General features: G+C 46.0%; 1 protein-coding gene across 3 annotated transcripts; it reads right to left on the minus strand.

The window, feature by feature from the left end:
- Positions 1 to 110: 110 nt before the first annotated feature.
- On the minus strand, positions 111 to 23,579 carry TNFRSF9 (TNF receptor superfamily member 9). Of its 3 annotated transcripts, none has more exons than XM_030326827.1 (8): positions 22,903 to 23,579; positions 12,029 to 12,212; positions 11,185 to 11,292; positions 10,043 to 10,180; positions 9,511 to 9,577; positions 6,685 to 6,815; positions 6,016 to 6,150; positions 111 to 1,382 (listed from the first exon to the last, which is right to left on the minus strand). In XM_030326827.1, the coding sequence occupies exons 2-8, from the start codon at positions 12,141 to 12,143 to the stop codon at positions 1,285 to 1,287; spliced, it is 792 nt and encodes a 263-aa protein (XP_030182687.1). In that variant the 5' UTR covers positions 12,144 to 12,212; positions 22,903 to 23,579; the 3' UTR covers positions 111 to 1,284. The 3 variants fall into 3 exon arrangements, with proteins under 3 accessions (XP_030182687.1, XP_032450081.1, XP_030182689.1); XM_032594190.1 differs by lacking the exon at positions 22,903 to 23,579 and adding an exon at positions 13,383 to 13,968; XM_030326829.1 differs by lacking the exon at positions 22,903 to 23,579 and adding an exon at positions 12,965 to 13,109.
- Between the last annotated feature and the right edge of the window lie 663 nt (positions 23,580 to 24,242).

A 24,242-nucleotide genomic window follows, 5' to 3' on the forward strand; every position in this document is an offset into this window, starting at 1 on the left:
AACTCTGCTGTTGTGATCCAAAAGCCACCTGAGTGTGGCTGAGTGTTCCCATAAAATTTTATTTATGGACTCTGAAATTTTAATTTTACATATATACATACATACATACATGTCATGAGATATTAGTCTTATTTTGATTTGTTTTTCACAATTTAAACATGTAAAAATCACGTTTAGCTCAGAAGCCATACAAAGCCTCAGATTTGGTCCTTCGGGGTCTGGCAACTTCTGCTCTCGGACCCTGGTTGGGCTACGGGCTCACGGGTGTTCATTCTAGAATTGTTCATTCCTACCCGTTTCCTCGATTAGTATATCAAATATTATGTTTAATGGTTTTAAGAATTAATAACACATAAGCCAATTCTTTTTAATGGGCAAAACAGATGAAGGGGCTCAAGAGACACAAACTTCCAGTTGTAAAATAAATAAGGCACAGGGATGACGAGTATAGCACAGGGAGTACAGTCAATGACACTGTAATGACATCCTATGGTGACAGATTGGGACTACACTTATAATTGTGGTCAGCTTGAGTAATGTACAGAATTGAGCCACTATGTTCTACACTGGAAACGAATATAACATTGCTTGTCAATTACACTTCACTAGTAAATTAAAAAAAAAAACATTAAACAACAACAACAACAACAAAACATAAACCCTGTCTCAGAGAGGAGAGTCACAAAGCAGAAGACACAAGGGTGGAGGGGACCACAAGATGTGCAAAGACATCCGAACTCTTTCCAAAACTCTTCCTGAAGGTCTGAGATATTTTGCCCTTGACCTCAAATTTGGGCCCTGTCATAATTTCCCTCCTCACATTAGTAGAGCTCATTGTGTCGAATGTCTGAACCAAAGGAAGATTTGGTTGGGGGTATTTCCTGCATCTTATGGCTTTTTGTCCTATTAGCGCACACACACACACACACACACACAAAACGGAATTAAATTTGATTATCATTTTAGCTGGACCATTGGCCCACATGATTTCATTTGAAGTATAAGTCTCTTTAGAATTCAAAAAAAAAAAAAAAAAAGAAAGAAAGAAAGAAAACAAAAGAAAGCATCTCAAGGCTATTAAACATTATCTAGAAAATGCCCCGGTCCCACACATCCACTTAAAAGGGATACATTTTTTAAAGGCCAACCTGTTAGCATTCTGAGAAAACTTGGGGGGTAATCCTGAGTCTTATCTAGGATGGTCTTTTCGATTTAGAAAGCTACGATAGAGGGATCACTCATGTTTCTGTGCTGATTCTTCTCAAGACAGTCTCAGCGGCTGCTTCACAGAACAGTGTGAACACATTCTCCTTCTTCTTCTTCTGGAAATCGGCAGCTACAGCCATCTTCCTCTTGGGCGGTTTGTACTGGTCTCATAAACGCTGAAAAGTAATTTAAAAGTGAGTCATCTTTTGTTGTTGGCCTTAACCATTTAACAGCCCGGTTCCATAAATCACAGTCACAGGATATCTTCTAGCAACTGCGCTCAACTTTGATTTGAACAAGTTCATCGACAAGAAAAGCGATAGCACGCACGGAAGAGCTTTTTCTCAGGATCGTTTGCCATTTCTTTTTGCCAGTTACTCTTATTGGCCCTGAACAATGATTGTCTTTATTTGCTGCAAGGGCTTAAAAACTCGAGCGTGAATCACTGGAGCATAAAATTAGTCATATCCCGAACGTAAGCATAGTTTCAATTCAGCGGTGCTTATTTGAGTCTTGAGGTGCTTCGATTACACCCTAGACACTTTCTTTTGAAGAAAATGCTTATGGCACCAAGATATTAGATACTCCCACCACTTCCAACTCTGCAATGAAAGAACTGATTTGCGCATTCGCTCCCAGGTTTCCTTTGACGCGTTGGTGTGAAGTAATTTGTGTTACTACGAGCAGCTCGGCATCTTAAACTGAGTTTTTTTTTGAGTAGCGTGACGAAGCAAAAGCACCTGCCTCGATATCACATGCTCCTTACTGTAAAAAATCACCGAAGGGAGTGACCTCACCCAGACGGCAACCGCGTGTGCTCCTGACTTTGCTTCCCCTTCACAAGAAGAACGACTAAAGACTATTCAAGGGTTGGGGCGCCTGGGTGGCTCAGTCGGTTAAGCGGCCGACTTCGGCTCGGGTCATGATCTCACGGTCCGTGAGTTCGAGCCCCACATCGGGCTCTGTGCTGACAGCTCAGAGCCTGGAGCCTGTTTCAGATTCTGTGTCTCCCTCTCTCTGACCCTCCCCCGTTCACGCTCTGTCTCTCCCTGTCTCAAAAATAAATAAATGTTAAAAAAAAAATTAAAAAAAAAAAGACTATTCAAGGGCAAGACACCACTGGCAGAACCCTAGGATGCAGGGGTGAGGCCGAAGCATGCCCCACCTCGACACTACAGAGGTCAAGACAGACTGTATTAGAAGAGTGAGAGAAGCAGCCACTGTTGACCTCAATGCCCCTCCATCAGGCCAGCACAGCACCACACAGAAAGGTTCTTCCTGAGCCTCCGGCCCCTCCAGTGCCAAAGAAAAGAGAGCCCCCAGGGGACCACAAGCCTCTCCCAGCACTAGGGCCGCTTTGCGGGAGCCCCTGTTCTGATCTCACGCCACTGGGATGGCAGAGGAAGCTTCAGGGTCCAACCACTGGGAATCTGACGGCAGCGGAGAAGGGGGAGGCGCTTACGGCCACCAGCGCACAGATCCTGGCCTACGGAGTACGTACTTGAGAAGCCCGAGTAGCAAACACGACCAGTAGCTTTGTTCTTCTGCAGAGCCAAGTTGAGGGCTCACCCTGAACAGGGAAGCTGACAGGGTGCAAATCTGCCTGATTCAGACCCTCGAGCAAGGGGGTTTGGCCTCCCGAGAGCCTGGTTTGCCCAGGCCCAGGCAAGGAGCTGAACCACAGCTCCACCTGCTGTGGGGAATGTCTTCCAGCCCCATGTGACCTGAAGGGCCGGCGACAACCCCTGCAAGCCCAAATTCAATAGCCGGCGAAAGTATCTTTCAGGAATGAAGGAGAAACCAAGACACTCTCGGCTGAAAAACTAAGAGAATTTGACACCAGAAGTTCTAGCCAGCACATGGGGCTCCTGGGTAGCTCAGTCGGTTGAGCATCTGACTTTGGCTCAGGTCACGATCTTACGGCTCATGAGTTCGAGCCCCGCGTCAGGCTCTGTGCTGACAGCTCAGAGCCTGGAGCCTGCTTCAGATTCTGTGTCTCCCTCCCTCTCTGCCCCTCCCCTGCTCACGCTCTCTCTCTCTCTCTCTCTCTCTCAAAACTAAGTAAATATTTAAAAAATTGAAAAGAAAAAGAAGTTCTAGTCAGCACAATAAGGCAAGAAAAAAAAAGACATACAGTTTGGAAAGGAAAAAATAAAACCGTCTCTATTTGCAGATGACATTATGGTCCATGTAAAATCCCCGGGAATTCACAAAATCCTCCCATGACAAACAAGTGAGTTCAACAAAATCAGAATACTAGATCAAGTTACAAAAATCAACTGCATTCCGATAATAGTAGCAATGAAGAGGTGGAAACCAAAATTTAAGATACAAGACCACTTGCAGTTGTTAAGAAACTTTAAATGCTAAGGCCTAAAGTTATCCAAATATGTACAGGACTTCTGTGCTGAAAACCACACAATGCTGATAAAAAATAAAAGAAAATATACATAAATTGGAGAGACATATTTTGTTGCACTGGAACACTTTACCTAGTAAAGACATCAGTTCTCACCAAATTAATATACAGGCTGAACACAACTGCTTTCAGAATCCCAGCTGACTTTTTTGTAGGTACAGATAAGATTGTCCTAAAATTTATATGGCAATGAGAAGGAACTAGGACAGCCGAAACAATTTTTAAAAAGGAGACTAAAGTGGCAAGAATCCACCGACCCTCTACCTAAACTCAAAACTTGTTTTATAGCTGCTGTCATCAAGACTGTGTGGTATGGGCAGGGAATAAACACACAGATCAGTGGAACGAAAGAGAGAAACCAGAAATAGCACCCACGCAAGTACCGCCAACTGATTTTTTGACCAAGTCACAAAAGCAATTCAGTGAAGAAGGATGGATGCTTTCAACAAATGATACCGGAACAAGTGGACGTCCCCAGGCAAAGTAAGTAGATAAATAAATGAATAGGTAACACTGAAAAAACTCTTGATGTAAACCTTTCACACCTTATATAGCACTTAGCTAAAATTAAACCATGGATTTCAATGTAGAACATTTAGAAGATGACACAGGAGAAAATAAAAATTTTTGCGATCCAGAACTTGAAGAGTTCTCAGACGTGACTCCATAAATTAAAACAAAACAAAACAAAAAACTGGCAAGTTGGATTTTTCGAAATTAAAACCTTTCTCTCTAGGGGCACCTGGCTGGCTCAGTCGGTGGAGCACGTGACTCTTGACCTCAGGGTTGTGAGGTGGGGTCCCATGTTGGGTGTCGCGATGACTTAAAAATAAAATCTTTAAAAAAATAAAAGTAAAGTAAAACCTTTTTCTCTGCAGAAGACCCTGGGAAGAGGAAGAAAAGGCGAGCTGCAGAGTGGGGCCAAACAATGAAACCACACACCTGACGAAGGACTCATCTAGAAGATATGAAGAACTCTCAAATGTCAACAGTAAAGACAGGCAAACAAAAGTCCAATCGGAAAACAGACCGAAGGCATGAAGGAACCTTTCACGGAGGAAAACGCACAGATGGAAAGTCAGTACATGAAAAGATGTTTGTTCGCTCCTGAGGGCAAGGCAACTGAAGACCAAAGTAATCCACCACCGTAGGCCTCTTCGAAAAGCTGCGTAAGACACCGTGGCTGCACAAAATGCTGGTAAGGATGAGGAGACGTGATCACTCACACCGCTGGTGCAATGTCAAAGGGCACGACTCCTCTGGAAAATAGTTCAGCAGTTTCTTCAAACAACAAACATACGCCTACCATATGACCCAGAAATTGCCCTCCTGGGCATTTATGCCAGAGATACGAAAATGTAAGTCCACGCGAAACTTGTGCGCGATTACTCACAAAGACTTTACGTGCAATAGTGAGAAACTGGAACAACCAAAATGTCTCTCGGTAGGTGAATGGTCAAACAAACCGAGGTTCAATGATGCCACGGAATGCTGGTCGATGGTAAAGGAAAAACAAAAAAAAGGCCACTGTGGAAGCACATTAGACCTCGGGATCTCAGGGACATCGACCTGAGTGAAAAAAATCCATTCTTAAAAGGTCACACGCTTATAATCCACTTATTATATTGCATGCTTCTATCTATATCACCTTCTTAGAGTGTCAGGTGTAGGAAATAGACTCGTGACTGCCAGGAGTTGGGGCAGGGGGAGGAAGCGGATGTGACCACAGGGGACCTGCAGGATGGGGATCCTTGCGGGGAGGGGACAGTTCTGTATTGATTGTGCCAGAGTTTATGCAGTGCACGCGTGTGATCAGGTGACAGACAGCTGTGCACACACGACACGCCAATGTCAACTGCCCGGTTCAGATATTGTGCTACGGTTACGGAGGATGCAACCCCATGAGTGGCACGCGAGACTTTTCTGTACTGTCTTTACAACGTCCCGTACACCTATAGTTATTTCAAAACAGAAAGTTTGTGTAAACGACCTAAAACCTTAAAAAATGGATTACAGTTCATCGCATCTCACTAATTGCCCATCACTACTCTCCCGAAGCATTTTTATAAAGAACTCCATTGTAATCGGGGCTGAAGGTGGGAAGGATAATTCTTTAAATCAGAGGTTTTGGTAAGAGCTGAGGGGGGATAACTCTGTTTTCCCGTGCATTGTGGGATTTTAGCAGCCTCCCTGACTCCTTTCACCAGGTGCCCTCCACCCCCTCAAGGTTGTGACCACTCAAACTGTCTCCAGACATTGCCAAATTGCCAAATTGCCCCTGCTCGAAACCATTGTGCTGTACTAACCCCCAAAAAAGAAACTTTTCCTTTCTGCTGTAAATACTCTTGCCTCAAAAGAGCTCATAACAAATACAATTGTATTGGTCTTACGTCGTTTGAATAAATACAGGAGTTTCTTTCTGCTGTGTTTAACAATAGAGAAACGGAGTGCCAGAAAGAACACCAGGAACAGCACGGCAGCTGACATCAGCGCAAGGAAGACGACGAGGATCTGGGAGGTAGGACCTTCAAAAAAGAGCAAAAGGAAAAATGCAAAATGCATGCAGATACACAGTTTTGCACATATGCTCATATCTACATGGGTATAAGTTACATTGGTAAACCCCCATTCGCAAAGACAAGTGGTACCTTGGACATCTCGAACCAGCTAACCTGATCAACTTGCCTGCGTATAAGAGACCTCTTTTTAAAAACCTAAGTAATTTTCCTAGAGGCCCACACACATTAAGTGCTTTGGCTTCTCTAGAATATAGAAAATATGGGACTCCCTAGCCGCCTTTATTTCGCATTATCAAAGGTGAGGTGTTTGTCTGGGTCAAGTCTCACCTTGCTCTGCTTACTAAGGTGTGTGTCAAACTGCATGACAAACACTTGAAGAAAACTGGTGGGCTTCTAGATGCCAGGATACAAGAAGGGAGGCACGGAGGAGGTGCCTGTTGTAGGCAGAGATGTGAGACATCACGGCACTGGGGCGACTTCGATTCCAATCGGAAGAGCCATAATACATTCCCTCCGATTTAATAGCAAGGAGTCAGCTACCTGGATCTCTTGCAGGGGCGGGTATGGTGGCAGAGGTTGTACGTGGAAAGAAGTTGGACGAAGCTGGTCCACAGAGCACATCACGTTCCTTCGTCCCGTTCACAAGTACAGAGTTGCCATCCAACGAACAGCTTAGACGGTCCAATGAAAAGAGTTCAGAGAACTAATTTAGGTACAGATCATTCTCTTTAAAAATACTGACATTTCCCATCCAATAAAGCAGCCTAGTGACGAAGCCGTGTGGGTCTGGGTTCATAAAGATATTGTGGAAAATGCCCATTTGACTGGCTGGCTTCCTCCAGCTTTTACGGCTCTCCGTAGTTCATCCTATTCTACCCACCTAACTGGATTCTTCTTTCTTCCCAGGCTGCGGAGCCTTGTCCCATGACAGCTTGGTTCACTGTTGGGACTGGTTAGTCTCTCACCCTCCATTTCCTTTTTTTTTTTTTTTTTTTTAGTTTTTTAATCTTTATTTATTTTTGAGAGAGACAGAGCATGAGTGGGGGAGGGTCAGAGAGAGAGGGAGACACAGAATCTGAAGTATGTTCCAGGCTCCGAGCTGTCAGCACAGAGCCTCACATGGGGCTTGGACCCAAGGACCGCGAGATCATGACCTGAGCTGAAGTCGGGTACTTGACCGACTGAGCCACCCAGGTGCCCCAGATCACCCTTAATTTCTTAAACGTATTTGACCATGTCTGGCATATATGAAGGACAGACAACCTGGCATAAGCGTTAGGAGTTCTTAACCCTAGGACCTGTTGGCATCAGACAGACTAGGGTTTGAACCCAGGGTCTGTCCCTTTGCAGAATGACCATGGGCAAGTTAGAAAATCTCTCTGGGCCTCAGTTTTCTCATCTGCCAAATAAGGAATACATGCCCCCCTGGATTTTGTGAAGAGCAAATGAATGGCCCCAAGGACACACTTTTATGGGCTGGACTCTATGAACCCAGACCCACACATCCCAATAAATGGAAGCTATCATCATCACCGTCACCATCACCATCATCATCATTGTCCTTATTTCTTTTCCCCTGTCCCTTTACCTAATGTAAACCCACTCATTCTCCAAAGCCCAGTTCAATCCCACTTTCCACGCAGACTCGCTGACTTCTCTGAACTACTTGTGTCATAAGACGTTAAAAACAACAACAACACTTTTCCAATCTGTATGAACCAATATTTTTGTAAAACCTAAGAATGTAAATGTAAAATAATAATTAAAATGATTTTCCAGTAAGGATGGCTAGTCTGGGTGGCTCAGTTGGTGAAGCGTCCAACTCGATCTCAGCTCAGGTCTTGATCTGGGGGTTGTGAGTTCAAGCCCCGTGCTGGGCTCTGCACCAGGTGTGAAACCTACTTATAAAATAAAAAAATAAAAAAATAAATAAAGATTTTCTAGCCAGAAAATCAAATGAAGAAAGAACAAAGGCACACAAAATACGAGACCTGAATTTTTATTAGGTGACTCTGCTGATTACCTCAAAAGTTTCTACATGTTTATTCTTTAAAAAAAAATTTTTTTTAATGTTTATTTATTTTTGAGACAGAGAGAGACAGAGCATGAACAGGGAGGGTCAGAAAGAGGAAGACACAGAATCTGAAACAGGCTCCAGGCTCTGAGCTGTCAGCACAGAGCCCGACGCGGGGCTTGAACTCATGGACCTCGAGATCATGACCCGAGCTGAAGTCGGCCGCTTAACCAACTGAGCCACCCAGGCGCCCCAGCATGAATGGGGGGAGGGCCAGAGAGAGAGGGAGACACAGAATCCGAAGCAGGCTCCAGGCTCTGAGCTGTCAGCACAGAGCCCGATGCGGGGCTTGAACTCACGGAGTACGAGATCATGACCTGAGCCGAAGTCAGACGGTCAACCGACTGAGCCACCCAGGCGCCCCTCTACATGCTTATTCTTAATGTGTGCAGTGTTCTTGCCACGGACAGACAACCAACTGTCTGTAGGTCAGCACCCGTCCACGGACCACAATTTGAGTAGCTCTGGTCCTGATCACACAAGGCAACAAGCATATTCTCATGTATGCTGTTGGCTGTTTTACTTCTGTGATGGTCGTGTCTGTCCAGGTAGATGTTATGTTTCTGGGGGTAATAATACACTTTACCCTTCCTGTACAATTCTCAGTGCTGGCATTGTACTTGAAGATGGGCTGATCGATGAGGAAAGTTAAGAGGCAGCAAAGAGATTGGAAGGCAACAGAACAGAACAGCTGGGGCTGAGGGGCTGATAGTAACAAAGTTCCAGCAAATCTGAGCTAAATGCTCTGGGCGTTGCTTCTGGAGAAAATGCCCACTTTGTGCATCAAATCACTATTACCTCATACTGCTCCCATGCTGTCTATTCGTATGTCCTTCTATACCTATACTTGATAGATTTTTTAAGTAGGCTCCAAGGCCACGTAAAGGCTTGAACTCACAACACTGAGATCAGGAGTCACGCGCTCCACCAACTGAGCTAGTCAGGCGCCCCTGTATACTGGATAGATTATTAAAAGCTTCAGTGAAAACATTCTTTTTCTTTAGAAAGGTTAACCCAGAGGGGCGCCTGGGTGGCTCAGTTGGTTAAGCGTCCAACTTCGGCTCAGGTCATGATCTTGCGGTCCATGAGTTCGAGACCCACGTCGGGCTCTGTGCTGATGGCTCAGAGCCTGGAGCCTGCTTCGGATTCTGTGTGTGTGTGTCTCTCTCTCTGTCCCTCCCCCGCTCACACTCTGGCTCTCTCTCTCTCAAAAATGAATAAACATTAAAAAAAAAAAACAAAAAGGTTAACCCAGATTTTTTATTTTGAAAGCAAAAGGAAATTATACATACTTTGTCCAGGGTCGACAGGTCCCATGTTTCTGATCATTAAATGTCCCAAAGCAGCAGTCTTTACAACCTTGCATAAAAATTAAAGCAACAATAAGAAAGGGAATATTTTCATGATTTTATAGCTCTCTCTGAGATGAACATAATCACATAATAATAAAGGCATTAACTTAGTACAATCTACACAGATTGTTCAACAATGCTCCTGGAAACGAACCCCCAAGATGATTAAAATTTTCATTCTAATTGTACATAGAGGATTTTATATATATGTAGAGAATGTATGAAAATACATAATCCAGTTTTTTAATCCAGTTTTTTAATTTGTGAATAACAAATGTTGAAATTTCAAGTTTTTTCCATTGATTGCAAAATAATTTTGTAAACATCATAGACTTGACTCAGTGGTTCATTGTGTGTTACTTTAAGGTTCTACTAATCTATGTTCTACTTTATATTCAAAGGACCAAGACCTAAATCAATGGCATACATCTAGAGAACAGACTTGCACTAGATTGAGGAAGAGTGAACTTACCTTCTTTGGTTAATTCTTGACCTTGTTTACAATCCTGCTCACACATGGTACATCTTTCCCCCAAGCAGTGGAATCCTGAGATGCACTCACACTCTGCATTGCTGGTGGGGGAACACATTTTCTTGGTCCTGAAAACACCTACAAAGTTTCCCAGTGTTACATTACACTTGACCTCTGAACCCAGGAAGAAAATTTATGTTCTGTGATTTATTTTATTTTTATTTTTATTTTTTCAACGTTTATTTATTTTTTGGGACAGAGAGAGACAGAGCATGAACGGGGGAGGAGCAGAGAGAGAGGGAGACACAGAATCGGAAACAGGCTCCAGGCTCTGAGCCATCAGCCCAGAGCCTGACGCGGGGCTCGAACTCCCGGACCGCGAGATCGTGACCTGGCTGAAGTCGGACGCTTCACCGACTGTGCCACCCAGGCGCCCCTGTTCTGTGATTTAAAAAAACAAACAAACAAAAAACCGTGCTCAAAAACAAACAAACCCAAAAAACAAAACAAAACAAAAAAAACAAAACAAAACCAAAAATAAAACAAAACAAGGCAAAAAAAAAAACAAAACTAAAAACAAAAAAAAGCCACATGCTCACTCTATTTACAATGTTCCTAATGACCTTCAAGTATAAAGTTTCTTTTTAAATCTCTACAGAAGACATTTTTACATCTTCCCAATTAAAAGCTTCTCTCTTGTCAGATATGTGTTTCCTCTAATATTTAAAAGCTCAATCCACAAATTACTGCTTTTACAGTGAATTATTTTACTGGACTTGCCTTTTGACAAAGGAACCAGCCTATTTAACACTTAACACTTTCCATCTAAATCAATACACTAGGGAATAAGAACCTGTCCTCCCAACACAGGTCCGGGTAAACAATACATCTTTTTTTTTTTTTTTTTTTTTTTTTTGTTTTTATTTCTGAGACAGAGAGAGACAGAGCATGAGTGGGGGAGGGGCAGAGAGAGAGAGAGGGAGGCACAGAATCCGAAGCAGGCTCCAGGCTCTGAGCCATCAGCACAGAGCCCGACGCGGGGCTCGAACTCACAGACCGCGAGATCATGACCTGAGCCGAAGTCGGACTCTCAACCGACTGAGTCATCCAGGCGCCCCAACAATACATCTTTTGAATCTTACCTTCACACTGCCTGCATATGTCACAGGCCCTCTGTCCACTGGTGCTGGAGAAACTATTTGAAGGGCAAGCAATGCAGATGTGATCCTTGTTTTTCTCACAGAAAGTACCTAGGAAGGTAGATAATGGCTGTACGTGTTTGGCAATGGACAGGCATCGCCCGAAGTATCGTGACGTTGACAGGAAAACTAGAATACGAACCAATGATTCTCGTCTCTGGCTGGTGCAGCCCTACACTTTCTTTTGGTGGACTTTCTAGAACTGCAATATTGCCCTTAGCATAGCCACAGAGCTACAACTAAACGAAGTGTAGATGTCGCAACAGAGAAACCAACAGAAAGAGCACAGTTTCCTTCCTCTGCTGAACAAAAAACAATGGTATCTCTTGATGGACCCAGGAGACCAATACGACCGATTCAGGGGATCAGTATACTAACAACGTTCGTGTGTCTGCTCTTCCCTACTCTGTGAACCCTCCTGCCACGGCTTATGCCCTGCTGTGCCCCCTGCTGAGCACAGATCCTTACAGATAAGGCTGACACTTACCAAGGTCTTGCCATGTGCCATGCGCGGTTCACAACAGTGAACAGTTGATCGTATGTTCTTCCCAGCAAAGCTGAGAGATAGGATCTTTTATTATCCCCAGAGGACAAAGCTGGGGCACAAGAGAGTAAGTGACATGGCTGGTATGTCCTCCACCCAGCTAAAATGCAGCATCCAAGAAATATGTGTAAATGAATTAATACAACATCATTGAAACAGAGCTCATTAGCCCTGACTACTAGACTAACCGAACCACGGTGTTCAACAGGATAGATCAAACACACATGCTAATTTGGTTCTTACCTGCTGGGCATTTGCTACAAGAATCCTGCATTGGTCTCGTCCTCTCAAAATTCATGACCAGCAACACGGTAGCCAATATGTTGTAATAGCCACTGCCCATGATGAAATCTTGCATAGATGGGATACGAGCAAGGCAGATTCCAGAAGGATTTTAGTCAAAGTAGCTGGTTTCGCAAATACCACTCTGCAAAAGGTAAAACATTTCAAGAATGAGATGGTTCCTCCTTTTTAGAATTACCTGCATTTGGACCATTACCATTGCAATTCCATAAGACCGTAACTTGGGGCTTTTCTGAAACAATCGCTGATGGAATGTTATGGAGAAGGTGGCGAATTCATAGACGTGTCTACGATCAGACAGGCCTGACTACACACACAGCCTTGTGCAGGCTGGCCAAAGTCTAAGAGCACGCTTTCCAACATATTTTGCCAAAATGCAGAAATAGCAATAGCAAGAACTTTTGGGGACTTTCATGGACACTTAGCACTGACGTCCAGATTTCAACAATGCCAGCTGCTTGCTGCCTCTGAGACAGAGTTCTTAAAATGACAATCTGTCAGTCGACAATCTGCAGTCATATCTGACAGTTCAGCTCAGTGGGAAGGCATCTCATTATTACTCTTCCCCCCTTGTCAGAACAATACGTGAAAATCTCAACACCGAATCGCTAAAATGTTGAAGCACCTCTCTGCTCAGCTGATTATCATATTTTCTTAATAGACATGTATTTGCCCATTTTGAGGTCTGAAGCTCATATAGTAACAAAGCTCAGAAGAATGAAATCTCCTGAGGCCAGGTTCTTGGTCCTTATGTAATAGGCTATGGATCAACAGTTATTAGAAGTTGGAAGGAAAAAAGTCTAGACCTGGAGAAACAGAATAAAGCCTCTATCCCCACCCTGACTCCATTCCCCCGACTGCCCCAAACTGACAAACCTTGAGATCTCAGGGCTGGTGAAGAACTTTCCACTCCTTGATCTTCAGAGCTGTGAGGTTCTGACTCTTGAGGAGAGCTGCCAGGTCAAACCCAAGAGTTTGGTGACTCAGCCGGGGGCGGGGCCTTGTGGGAAATCCCCGCCACAACTCTGTGAGGTTGCTCACTTGATATCTGCTGACCCCAAAATCCCCTAGAGCCCCCGTCCCCACTTGATAATGGCACTTCAAACCATTTCTTGGAAGCAGCTCTCCACTGTTAGGACATCTCTCTGATGACTTTGGGAAAAGGGTTTTGTCATTTTTTAAAAGAATCTTCCATGTCAAAACCTTTAATGGGTCCCGAACATCTTTGAGGTGTTAGGGATGAAGCCCACCTCTGAGATAAATACCAGCACTTTCGCCATACCCTGCCTCTTACCTGTATAATCATGATGATTCTATAGCTGTAACTCATTGAGTGCACTGATGTACCAGGCATCGCATAAGCCCTTTAATGAATACGGTCCTCAGAAGACCCCCAGGAGTTGATATCATCATCATTATCAGAACGGCACTATGCAAATGAGAACATTGAGCCTATGAGTCTAGCCAGACCATCAGCAGGACGGGGAGCCAGGATTAGAACCCAGGTCAACCTGATTCCTTTCTACTGGGCTCCTTGCTGTGTGGGTGAGATGCGGGAAGGAGGAGGGAGAAATAGCATAGAACTTATATGGCGGATGACTTTAGGTAAAGTTGAGAGCTACGAGGGTTTTTCAGAAAACCATTATTTCCGTTTTTGTTTTCCAAACGGAAGAAGAGGAAGGGGAGAGCAGGGGAAGGAGAGGTGGAGGAGGTGGTCAGGCAGGAGGAAGAGGAGGAGGGTGTTCCAGAGATACTAAGAAGAACCTGTCCAGTATCGAGAGGCTAGGGGCCCTCAGGAAGACAACCAAGGGAACTGTAGAGCAAGAGTGGTTTCAACGAAAACAGATGGCTTTCTGTTAGGATCCAAACAGAAAAGAACTATTTCCCCCCAGGAGACATGGGGGCTTGGGGTCTCCCCCCAGGAGAGATGGGGTACGAAGAGAGGGGAGGAGGGAGCTAATGCTTAGTAAACACTTGCTATGTGCTAAGCACTTTACATGTTTCCACGACTCCCATCATGCCACCGTGCTCCTTAGAAACTTTCAGTGGCTCCCTGTTGTCCACAAAACAAAACAAAGTGGAAAGAAAAGCTGGATCCCATGGTCCAGAGGGCCCAATATTCAAGGACCTCTGAGACCTGATCTGAAGTCTCCGTTTAAAAAAATTAACGGGGCGCCTGGGGGGGCTCAGCTGGTTGAGTGTCCGCCTTCTGCTCAGATCATGATCTCACAGTTCGTGAGTTCGGGCCCCGCATCGGGCTCTGCGCTGACAGCTCGGAGCCTGGAGCGTGCTTCGGATTCTGTGTCTCTCTCTCTCTCTCTCTCTCTCTCTCTCTGCCCCTCCGCCACTCACGCTCTGTTTCTGTCTCTTTCTCTCAAAAATAAATAAACATTAAAAAGTAAATTAATTAAGATATACCTCAAATAACATAAATTTCACTATTTTGCTTTATTATTATTTTTTATTTACTTTGAGAGAGAGACAGTACAAGCAGGGGAGGGGCAGAGAGAGAGGGAGAGAGAATCCCAAGCAGGCTCCATGCCGTCAGCGCAGAGCCCGTCACGGTGCTTGTCTCATGAAGCGTGAGATCATGACCTGAGCCAAAACCAAGAGTTGGCCACTCAACCGACCGAGCCATGCAGGTGCCCCAAATTTCACTAAAGTGTACATTTCAGTGCATTTTGGTACATTCACTAGATTTTGCAACTATCATCAGTATATAAATGCAGAACATTTTCATCCCTCCAAAAAGATACACATGAGCAGTCAGTCACTCCCCAGCGTACCCTGGTAACCGCCAATCTGTTTTCTGTCTCTTTGAATCTGCCCGTTCTAGATGCTCCCTGTTCACAGAATCATACAGTGTCTTGTCTTTTGCATCAGGCTTCTCTCGCTTAGCACGTTTACTCTACGTCCCTGCGTGTATCAGAACTTCATTCTCTTTCACAGCTGCGTAATATTCCACCGCACCGAGGTCCGCACGTTGTCTAGCCATTCATCAGTCGATGGACATTTGAATTGTTCCACTTTTGACTACTATGAATAATGTCGCCATGAATATTTGCGTACACGTTTTTGTTCGAGCAGGTTTTCAGTTCCCGGGTGCATACCTAGGCGTGAAATTGCTGCATTGTATGGTAATTCTGTTTCACTTTTTGAGGAATTGCCAGACTCTTTTCTCCGGCAGCTGCACCATTATATATCCCCCACCAGCAGTGCGTAGGATTCCAATTTCCCCACAGCCTTGCTAGCGCTTGCTATTTTTCCGTTCTTTAAATTTTTTTTATTTCTTATTTTAGAGAGAGAGAGGGTAAGAACATGCTCGAGTGGTGGGGGAAGCGGGGAGGGCAGAGGGAGAGAGAGAGAATCTTAAGTTCAGTGTGGAGCCTGACACAGGGCTCAATCCCACCACCCTGGGATCATGACCTGAGCTGAAATCAAGAGTCGGATGCTCAACCGACTGAGCCACCCATGCGCCCTCCGTTTGTTTTTTTTAAGCGTATTTAAAAAAAAAAAATTTTAGGGGCGCCTGGGTGGCTCAGTCAGTTGAGCATCCGACTTCGGCTCAGGTCACGATCTCACGGTCCGTGAGTTCTAGCCTCGCGTCGGGCTCTGTGCTGACAGCTCGGGGCCTGGAGCCTGCTTCGGATTCTGTGTCTCCCTCTCTCTCTGCCCCTCCCCCACTCATGCTCTCTCTGTCAAAAATTCATAAACATTAAAAAAATTTAAAAAAAATTTTTAATGTTTATTTATTCTTTGAGAGAGACAGAGACAAGAGTGCAAGCAGGGGAGGGGCAGGGAGAGAGAGGGAGACACAGGATCTGAAGCAGGCTCCAGGCTCCGAGCTGTCAGCACAGAACCCGACGTGGGGCTCACACCCACAAACTATGAGATCATGAATGACCTGAGCCAAAGTCAGACGCTTAACCGACTAAGCCACACAGGCGCCCCTATTTTTAGTTAAAATTTTTTTGTTATAGTCATCCTGGTAGGTGGCCTTTCATTGTGGTTTTCATTTGCTACCCTTAGTCCAATTTTATTATGTACCCCCCCCCACACACACACACACACACACTGTCCTCCACATAATGGGACCAGTAGAGTATGGCAGCTGCTTAAGAGCCCAAGCTTTGCCGTCAGACTGGCTTGGATTGAATCGAGGCTCTGCAATTAATGGTCATAAGACCTTGGGCAAATTTCTTAACCTCCGTGAGTCAATTTTTCCAATCACGTCCTACAGATACAATAACACTGTACTTCATCCTTATCTAGTGAGGACTAAATGAGACATTGAACGTGAAGTACCTAGCTCAGTGCCTGGCACATAGTTCTCAAGAAGAAAGGAGCTGTTATTATGTGACTTATGACTTTAAAATTTCCCTCCCCCAGTTTCCCATGCTGATCATCTGTAAAGCTACCAGGGCAAGTAGCAAAAGAGAAGGAAAATGCACGGGCTGTCTACAGAATTTATTCCCAGAGTCTGAGAGTCCTCCAAAAGCCACTTTACCTGTGGTCATTGTGGGATCCCCGGCAGCGACTTCATCAGAGTTCGCCCCGTGGGAGTTTCATACCGCATAAAAATGACACTGCTGATCACCTAACACTTTCAAAGTCACGATCTAACCAGGTGACCTCCTCATTTACATGTGGTGCTCTGGGTTTAACACTGCAGCGTGACATTTAACTGGACTGTATTTTCATTTAACTCAGTGCTGCTCACGGAGCTACGTTCTGGATAGCCTGTGGGCAGACACACTGCCTCCTCTGAAAGTGACGTCTGTCATTTCCCAGCACAGCAGTTAGCTCCCTGTTTCAAGCGGCGCTAGTGACACAGAAGTCTTTACCTAGAGAAAAGATTCTCAAGGCTAGCTTGACCAGCTCATGTTACACAAAATCCACCATTTTCAGAATTAATCCACCGAAGGCTCCGCACAGCTTGATTCCGGTGTTTAAGGAACGGTCCGCCGTTCGTGTCACCACATTCTTCTTTTTTTTTTTAATTTTTTTTTCAACGTTTTTTATTTATTTTTGGGACAGAGAGAGACAGAGCATGAACGGGGGAGGGGCAGAGAGAGAGGGAGACACAGAATCGGAAACAGGCTCCAGGCTCCGAGCCATCGGCCCAGAGCCCGACGCGGGGCTCGAACTCACGGACCGCGAGATCGTGACCTGGCTGAAGTCGGACGCTCAACCGACTGCGCCACCCAGGCGCCCCCCCACATTCTTCTTTGATAAAAACCATCATGGGCAGATTCTGTAGTTCACCTGATGCACACTATCTGAGCTCATCAAGATAACCGCTTCCCCACCACTCTCGGTCTAGGGCCTGGAATCACATGGTGACAGCATCCCCGTGCTGGGCGACTAGCCTCAGAGCGCAGACACAGCGAGCCCCAGCGTGCTGCGACCGGCAAAGCCAAATCCAACTCGAATACCTGGCACGTAACCGATTCCCACATAATCTATTATTTTGCAAGAATATTGTGGCCAGTGTAGTTTCCAGAAGTCCCAAGTGTCCATCTTCTTGGTCCTATTTATGTTCCTGTAGTTCTGAAAGTCCTTGTGAATCAGCACAGGATTTGTAACAGTCGCACACGAAGTCTGAGGAAGCCTTTGCAACATTAATTCATGTTATTTTTTTTTTATGTTTGATTTATTTTTGAGAGAGAGAGAGAGACAGCGCGAGCAGGGGAGGGACAGAGAAAGAGGGAGACAGAGCATCCGAAGCAGGCTCCAGGCTCCGAGCTGTCGGCACAGAGCCCGACGCGGGGCTCAAACCTACGAACCGTGAGATTGTGACCTGAGCCGAAGTCAGGCCCCCATGTGGGGCACAGAGCTTACTTAAATAAATAAATAAACATTTTTAAGAAAAGAATTTTAATATTGGTTCTTTACTAAAATCAACAAGAAGGACATTGAACCTCAGAATTGCAGAGGTTTAAATTTCTGTGAAAAATATTTAATGGAATTTAATTACATTTCAAAAATAAAAAGCCTCAGATATATTTAAATAATTTTAGATATTTGACATGTATCAATTATAATTTTATCTTAATAACTTTAAAGCTTTTAGTAGAATAACTTTTCGAAAACAAAAAATAATGTGAATTGAAAAATTCTGCATATTCACATTTACAATTTACATCACACGCATATAAAGTCTGTATTCTTTGAGTACAATTATATTTTATTCTTTTACTCCTTCAAGTCAGTACTGTCAGCAAAGCACGGATTATGTGAAGTTCTCAACAAGTGAAATGAAGGCAAGAGAAAGAAATTGCATGGAGCAAACAGATAGTAATTGACGAGTTATGTGTCTTCACCACCCATTTAAACATTTCCAGACCATCAGAGTACATTCAGGCATCTGCAATAATTAAATTCAGTCATCATTGATATTTTCCCAACTTGGTCACATAGAAACAATACTATTTTTATTTTGTTCTTTTGAAGACTTCTCTGTTGGAGTAGAAAAACAGAACACATTTAACACGTCTTCAGCTTGATTTGCCACTCTTACGTATGATACGGTATGCGAGTGCCATTTCTACACCTGCTCTAGGCCCCGCAGACGTCGGTGACAATATTGAGAGGCACGAAGCAGGCATTCAAGAAACCTTTGCCGAATGCATGAATGAATGAATGAATGGGTAAATGAACAAACGAGTTTGTTAACTCCAGTCTCACAGTCTGCCTCCCTCTTCATGACCTAACGTTTTCCTCCCTTCTCCCTTGTGAGATCATGCTGGTGGGTGTACCCCAGCCTAAGTTTTACAAGTTTCCCTTCCGTGGGGCTCACATAAGATGCTTTTGTGCTGGTCGCTAACATTTGCTGCGGGCTTACTCCTGCAAGGCTCTATTGTATGCGTTTACATAGATCATGCCAATCATACCTTCCAACAGCCTCTGTCCCTACTTTACAGATGACAGAACCGGAGCACGGAGAACCCGGGTAGGCTGCCCAATGTCACCTGGCCGGGAAGGAGCAGAGAAAGGGTTCAGACCTGGCTGGCTGGCTGGCTCTGGAGCCCTTGCTCTTAACAAGGACTCTTAACCGTTCTGTGCTCAGTACCCTTCAATCCTGTGGACTCTATGCTTGTGGACCCCTCATGGAATTCGCTTCTTAAGTTTGTAAAATATAATACAAAGGACGACAGAGGAAACCAGTCGTTTGGAAATCTACCCACCAAATATTTAAAAAGCCAACTTGTCTGGATGGCTCAGTCGATGGAGCCTCCGACTTCGGCTCAGGTCATGATCTCGCGTGCGTGGGTTCGGGCCCCGCATGGGGCTCTGTGCCGACAGCTCAAGAGCCTGGAGCCGGCTTCGGATTCTCCCTCTCTCTCTGCCCCTCTCCTGCTTGCTCTCTGTCTCTGTCTCTCAAAAAATAAAATAAAACGTTAAAAAAAAATTTTAAGTCAACTTGCAATGTATGGTAATAGATGGATTCCTGTCCTAATTACAGATTAATCAGGAGTGTAAATGGTATTTTTGGGTATCTGCAATAACCGTAACGTGATATGAAAATAACTGATTTCTACTGGTGCAATATCATAGGTTCTGCTCCCTTGGCTATGCTCCGAGGATTTTTAAATTCAAAAAACATTTTTTTTATGTTTATTCATTTTTGAAAGACAGAGAGAGACAGAGCACAAGCAGGGGTGGGGCGGGGGGGGGGGGCGGTGACGCAGAATCCGAAGCCGGCTCCAGGCTCCGAGCTATCAGCACAGAGCCCGACCCGGGGCTCAAACTCACGAACTGTGAGATCATGACCTGAGCCGAAGTCGGATGCTCAACCGACTGAGCCACCCAGGCGCCCCTTTTTTTTTTTAAAAGAAATTTTTTTTCTTTATGAGGATTTTTAAATTCAAGATTGAGGGAAATACTAGATTTCTGCTAGAGGTTAGTGAAAATAAAAGATGTGATTTTCCCTGTCCAGCTTCATAGACCCCTGAATGTTATCTGTGCCCCCCGGGGCATCTGAGGACCCCAGGATCACAACCTCTATGCACAAGGCCTCCTTGCTGCCTTTCATGTCTTGTGTTGAGACAGACACTCAATGCTTGCTTTTAGCTCTGGGAATTTGCTCTTCCTTTCTTCTTTCGAATCTTTATACAGATCCTATGACTGCACCTTAAGGCAAAAGGTCCCTCTGTACAATTTCTATCCCTCACCATCCCCATCAAGATGGCACATTTTTATGGTCTATCACTTCCCGTGTTCCTCTCCTATGGGCCCTTCGCCAATGAATTTAGACAGGTTGCAACAGTGACGAATCAATGTCTTCTAATACTTAATAATAGCCAGTACTTGTCGGTTGCTGCCTGCGTCGCTGATGTTCTACTCGGCACACTAAATACGGAGCCTCTTAACGAGGCTACAAGGCAAGAGCTGCTGTTACTCTTCTAATGTGAAAGAAACAGAAGTTGAGAGAACTCAAGTGACTGAGCCAAGCGTTAACGGCGGCACCAGAGTGTCCACTACGGACCAACGTTCCAGCGTCATCTCTGTGACCTCCTTTGATCCTAACTCTATGAAGTGAGGGCCCCAACTCCTATGGGGATCCTGAGGCATGAGGGTCGGGGAACTCGTTCAGGATCATCCAGCTAGCACGGAGGGAGCTGGGCTTAAACGCAGACAGGCTGGAATTCGAGCACATGCATTTTCTCAGCACACCAGACAGCCACCTTTAGAGCAAGGAGACGCCAAGGCCTGAGCCCAGGTGTTCTCATTCCCAGGCTCCCTTAGCATTCGGCCAAGGGCTCTGACTAACCCGGGAGCTACTCGTTCCCGTGAATGAACACAAAGATATTTGACTCAGCCAAGGAGCCTGAGACTGCCGACGTAGTGGTTTGCGAGCTGAGTCGGAAACCACATCTGATCTGATCTCATCGATGTGAAGGATTGCCAATAAACTGACAGTCAATTTCAACCTCGAGAAATGTGATGAAGGCTGGAACCAATAGCAGCCACGTTTTGGAGGAAGCTAGGTTAACTTTTCAAAATTTAAGAGCGTGGAACCAAAGCTTCTTAAGTAAGCAAGTGGCCTGCATTTGAAAATTCTACTGGAGAGAGATAGCTGCCACAGGTCACTTAGAGGGAAATGTTTTGTGGCCTGCAGCTGGTAACTATGATGAAAGAAAAGTCACCCCAACAAGCAAGGTTATCCTGAAGCTTATGACTTTCTGCTGAAAGCCAGCTTCTGCCTGTGGAGTACTGGCCTCCTCTCCCTAGCGTTCCCCTTAGCCCTGGGGAAGGAGAGTGCTTCTATAATTAACAAATACACAGACACATCCAACTATTTCCTAAGCTCGACTCCTGTCAACTCATATACAAGTATATCTGTCAACTGATACACAAGTATTTTTCCTCCAAATCAAAAGCAAGACAGCATCAGAGGATGGATTTGGTTTCCTTTTGAACTTTTTAATGGTGATCAGAATTGTCTCCCAAATGATTCCACTCACACGTCAACCCGTATCTTCCTTCACAAAACCTGCCTCCTTTTCTTCCGGAATTTCCATTATCATGGAGGGCCACTTCATAAACCATTGATTTTCACTAAGATTTTCGGGGGTGCCTGGGTGGCTGTCGTTAAGCATCTGACTTGGGCTCAGGTCATGATCTTACGTTTGTGAGTTCAACTCCCACTTTGGGTGAACGTGAGCCCTGCTTCTCTCTCTCCCCGCCCCTCTTGGGGTTCTCCCTCTCTCCCTCTCTCTCTCTCTCTCTCTGCTCCTCACTCACTTGCTCCCTCTCTCGAAAAAAAAAAGAAAAAAAAAGATTTTTTGTCCATTCGATAACGCTGCACTAAATGAGAGCTCCAACATACCTGCGCGTAAGTTGTGGGTACTTAGGTACGCCTACTAGGTCTATACCACTCAAACAATTTCCAAGTTTCATTGTTACTGTCATTAAATTATTCTCTATCCCTTATCAATTCAATAAATTCAACTCACAAGCATCTACTGAATGTCTGATGCAAGTGTGCCCAGGACCTGATCTGTCACTTCTCCTGCTTTGTGTCCTGCCCCTCCCTCAAGCCGGCCTTCCCTGCCCCTCTCAGACGGATGGACCACACTCCCACTCCGGGGCCTTCGCTGCTCTCTCGTCTCAGATCCTGCCCTCTCACTTTCTAGGTGACTTGTCCCCTCATCTTACCCAGGTCTCCTCCTCTCTAAAAGAGCGCCACCCTGTGATTCTCCATCTCCTCTCCCTTGTACTTGCCTTCCTAGCACATATCACCACCTGGCTCCCACAGTCATCCATGCAATTGCTGACTATCTGTCTTCTTGCACTCTCATGGACATCAGCTCTATCATAGGGGAGGTGTTTTTTTCACGGCTGCGTCCCGGACACCCAGAGCAGTGCTGGGCACAGGACAGGCACTCAATAGATGCTTCGTGAGTGAATTCTGCTGCCTTGCGAGGCATATCTAGATAGGACACCATCCCAACAGCCTTCACAGCCTAGAGAGGAAGGAAGGCGTTTATACCCATAACCAAGATAAGGCCGTGTATAGCCTTACAGATTCTGTAATAGGAGGACAAGGTGCTGTGGGAATATACCTTCTCCTGGAGCGCTTGACAAGGGAACGGGGTTTTGCAGGATGGAGAAAGGCTTGAAAGGCTGGTGTGGGAAGCAGATGGCATTCCAGTTAGAGGGGACTGCTTTATGCCAAAGCATGGAGGAGGTAAAGTACAGCGCACGTTCAACGAACAGAAAAAATGAATGAGGGAGAGTAAGGTAAGAACGTGAAAGGTTTGGAAGATGTTTGAACCCCAGTGTGGAGGGATTTGAACGCATGAGCATACCTTCTATTGACTGTCATCTCCTACGTAGGCGCGCACGGCCGAAGCCAGCGGATCCACAGCACTACGAGGCGTGCCAAAGCTTGCCAAAATGTTTTCACCGTGGGTGCCCCCACGTGCACTAAGTGGGCTAGAGAAAAGAAAGGGATACAGGATGCAGTCAAAGGGCAGGAGCAAGGAGTCAGAAGGTTCTGCTAGAGTCACACGTGTACTGCTGGGAGGAGTAGCTGATCACTTTGACCAGTGAGAGAAACGTCGGCGTGGCTCCCGGATCCCCGTGATCCCAAGATCACTGGAATCTGCAAACACTGCAGCAGAACAGGACTAAAGCACCGCCGCAGGGACCAGCCACGTTTCAATTCCTCTGAGCTCTTTCTTTACGTAAGACCTCACTAGGTCCTCACCAAACTAAGGGCGGGCATTCCTATTCACGTCTTACAAACGGGGGGTGTTTGAACGCTTTTGATAACCCAGTACCGAAGCCCCAATCAGACCCTACTGTCTCTTCCAGCAGCAAGATGCCAGTTAAGAGCAGAGCAGTGTTTCCCACCAAGACCCGGCGAGACGTGAGAGCAAACGAGGCGAGCGCGGCACAGCCTCGATTCCGACGCCGGGCTCCGCAGATCCTCCCCCAAAGCCACCGTGGAGCCCTCTGTGACCCCGCGCGCCCGCTGGCGTCCGCCACCGGAACCAATCTGAGCTGAGGAGGCGGGAAGGGTGAACTTCCTGCCTCGCCTACGCGGGCCGCAACCTTCCCCGGAAGTTCGCGGTGGCGCAAGGGTGCGACGGTGACCCCACCGTGTCCGGCGGGTCGCTGAGACACTTCCGCCCGCCCACAGGGAACGGGACGCGCGACCTGGACCTCGGACACGGCCGGCCGCCCCGCCCCCTCGCGCAGCGCCCCGCCCACTGCGGCGCGGCCCGACCAATCCCGGGCGCCGGCCGCGGGCCTGACGTCACTGCGGGCGGGCTGCTGACCTCCGGCGCCTGGCGGGCAGTGGGATGGGTGCCGGGTGGCCCACGCTCGGGGGGCTTTCACACCGGGGGGGAGCAGAGGCGAAGCCACCCCCCGGGCCCCTCGCAGGCCTCGGTGTCAGAATTTCCCCCTTGCGCCAGCGCTGCCTCAAATGTCAGGACTCGCCCACTCTTCTCCTGTTTCGCCGACCTAACCTTTCGGGGGCTCGGAGGGGAAATTCGCCGTCTCTGCCGGACGTCTCCGGAGCTTGCCCCGAACCATCCTTCAGTGGATGTTGAAAAATACGTTCGTTGAATTCCGCAAATGGCTTCCTTCCACCCAGTAACTCCAGTTTAGCGCCCTCGCCCTTTTTAGTGAACCCAGGAAA

Source organism: Lynx canadensis, chromosome C1, assembly GCF_007474595.2.
Source record: "Lynx canadensis isolate LIC74 chromosome C1, mLynCan4.pri.v2, whole genome shotgun sequence".
NCBI classification, from domain to species: domain Eukaryota; kingdom Metazoa; phylum Chordata; class Mammalia; order Carnivora; family Felidae; genus Lynx; species Lynx canadensis.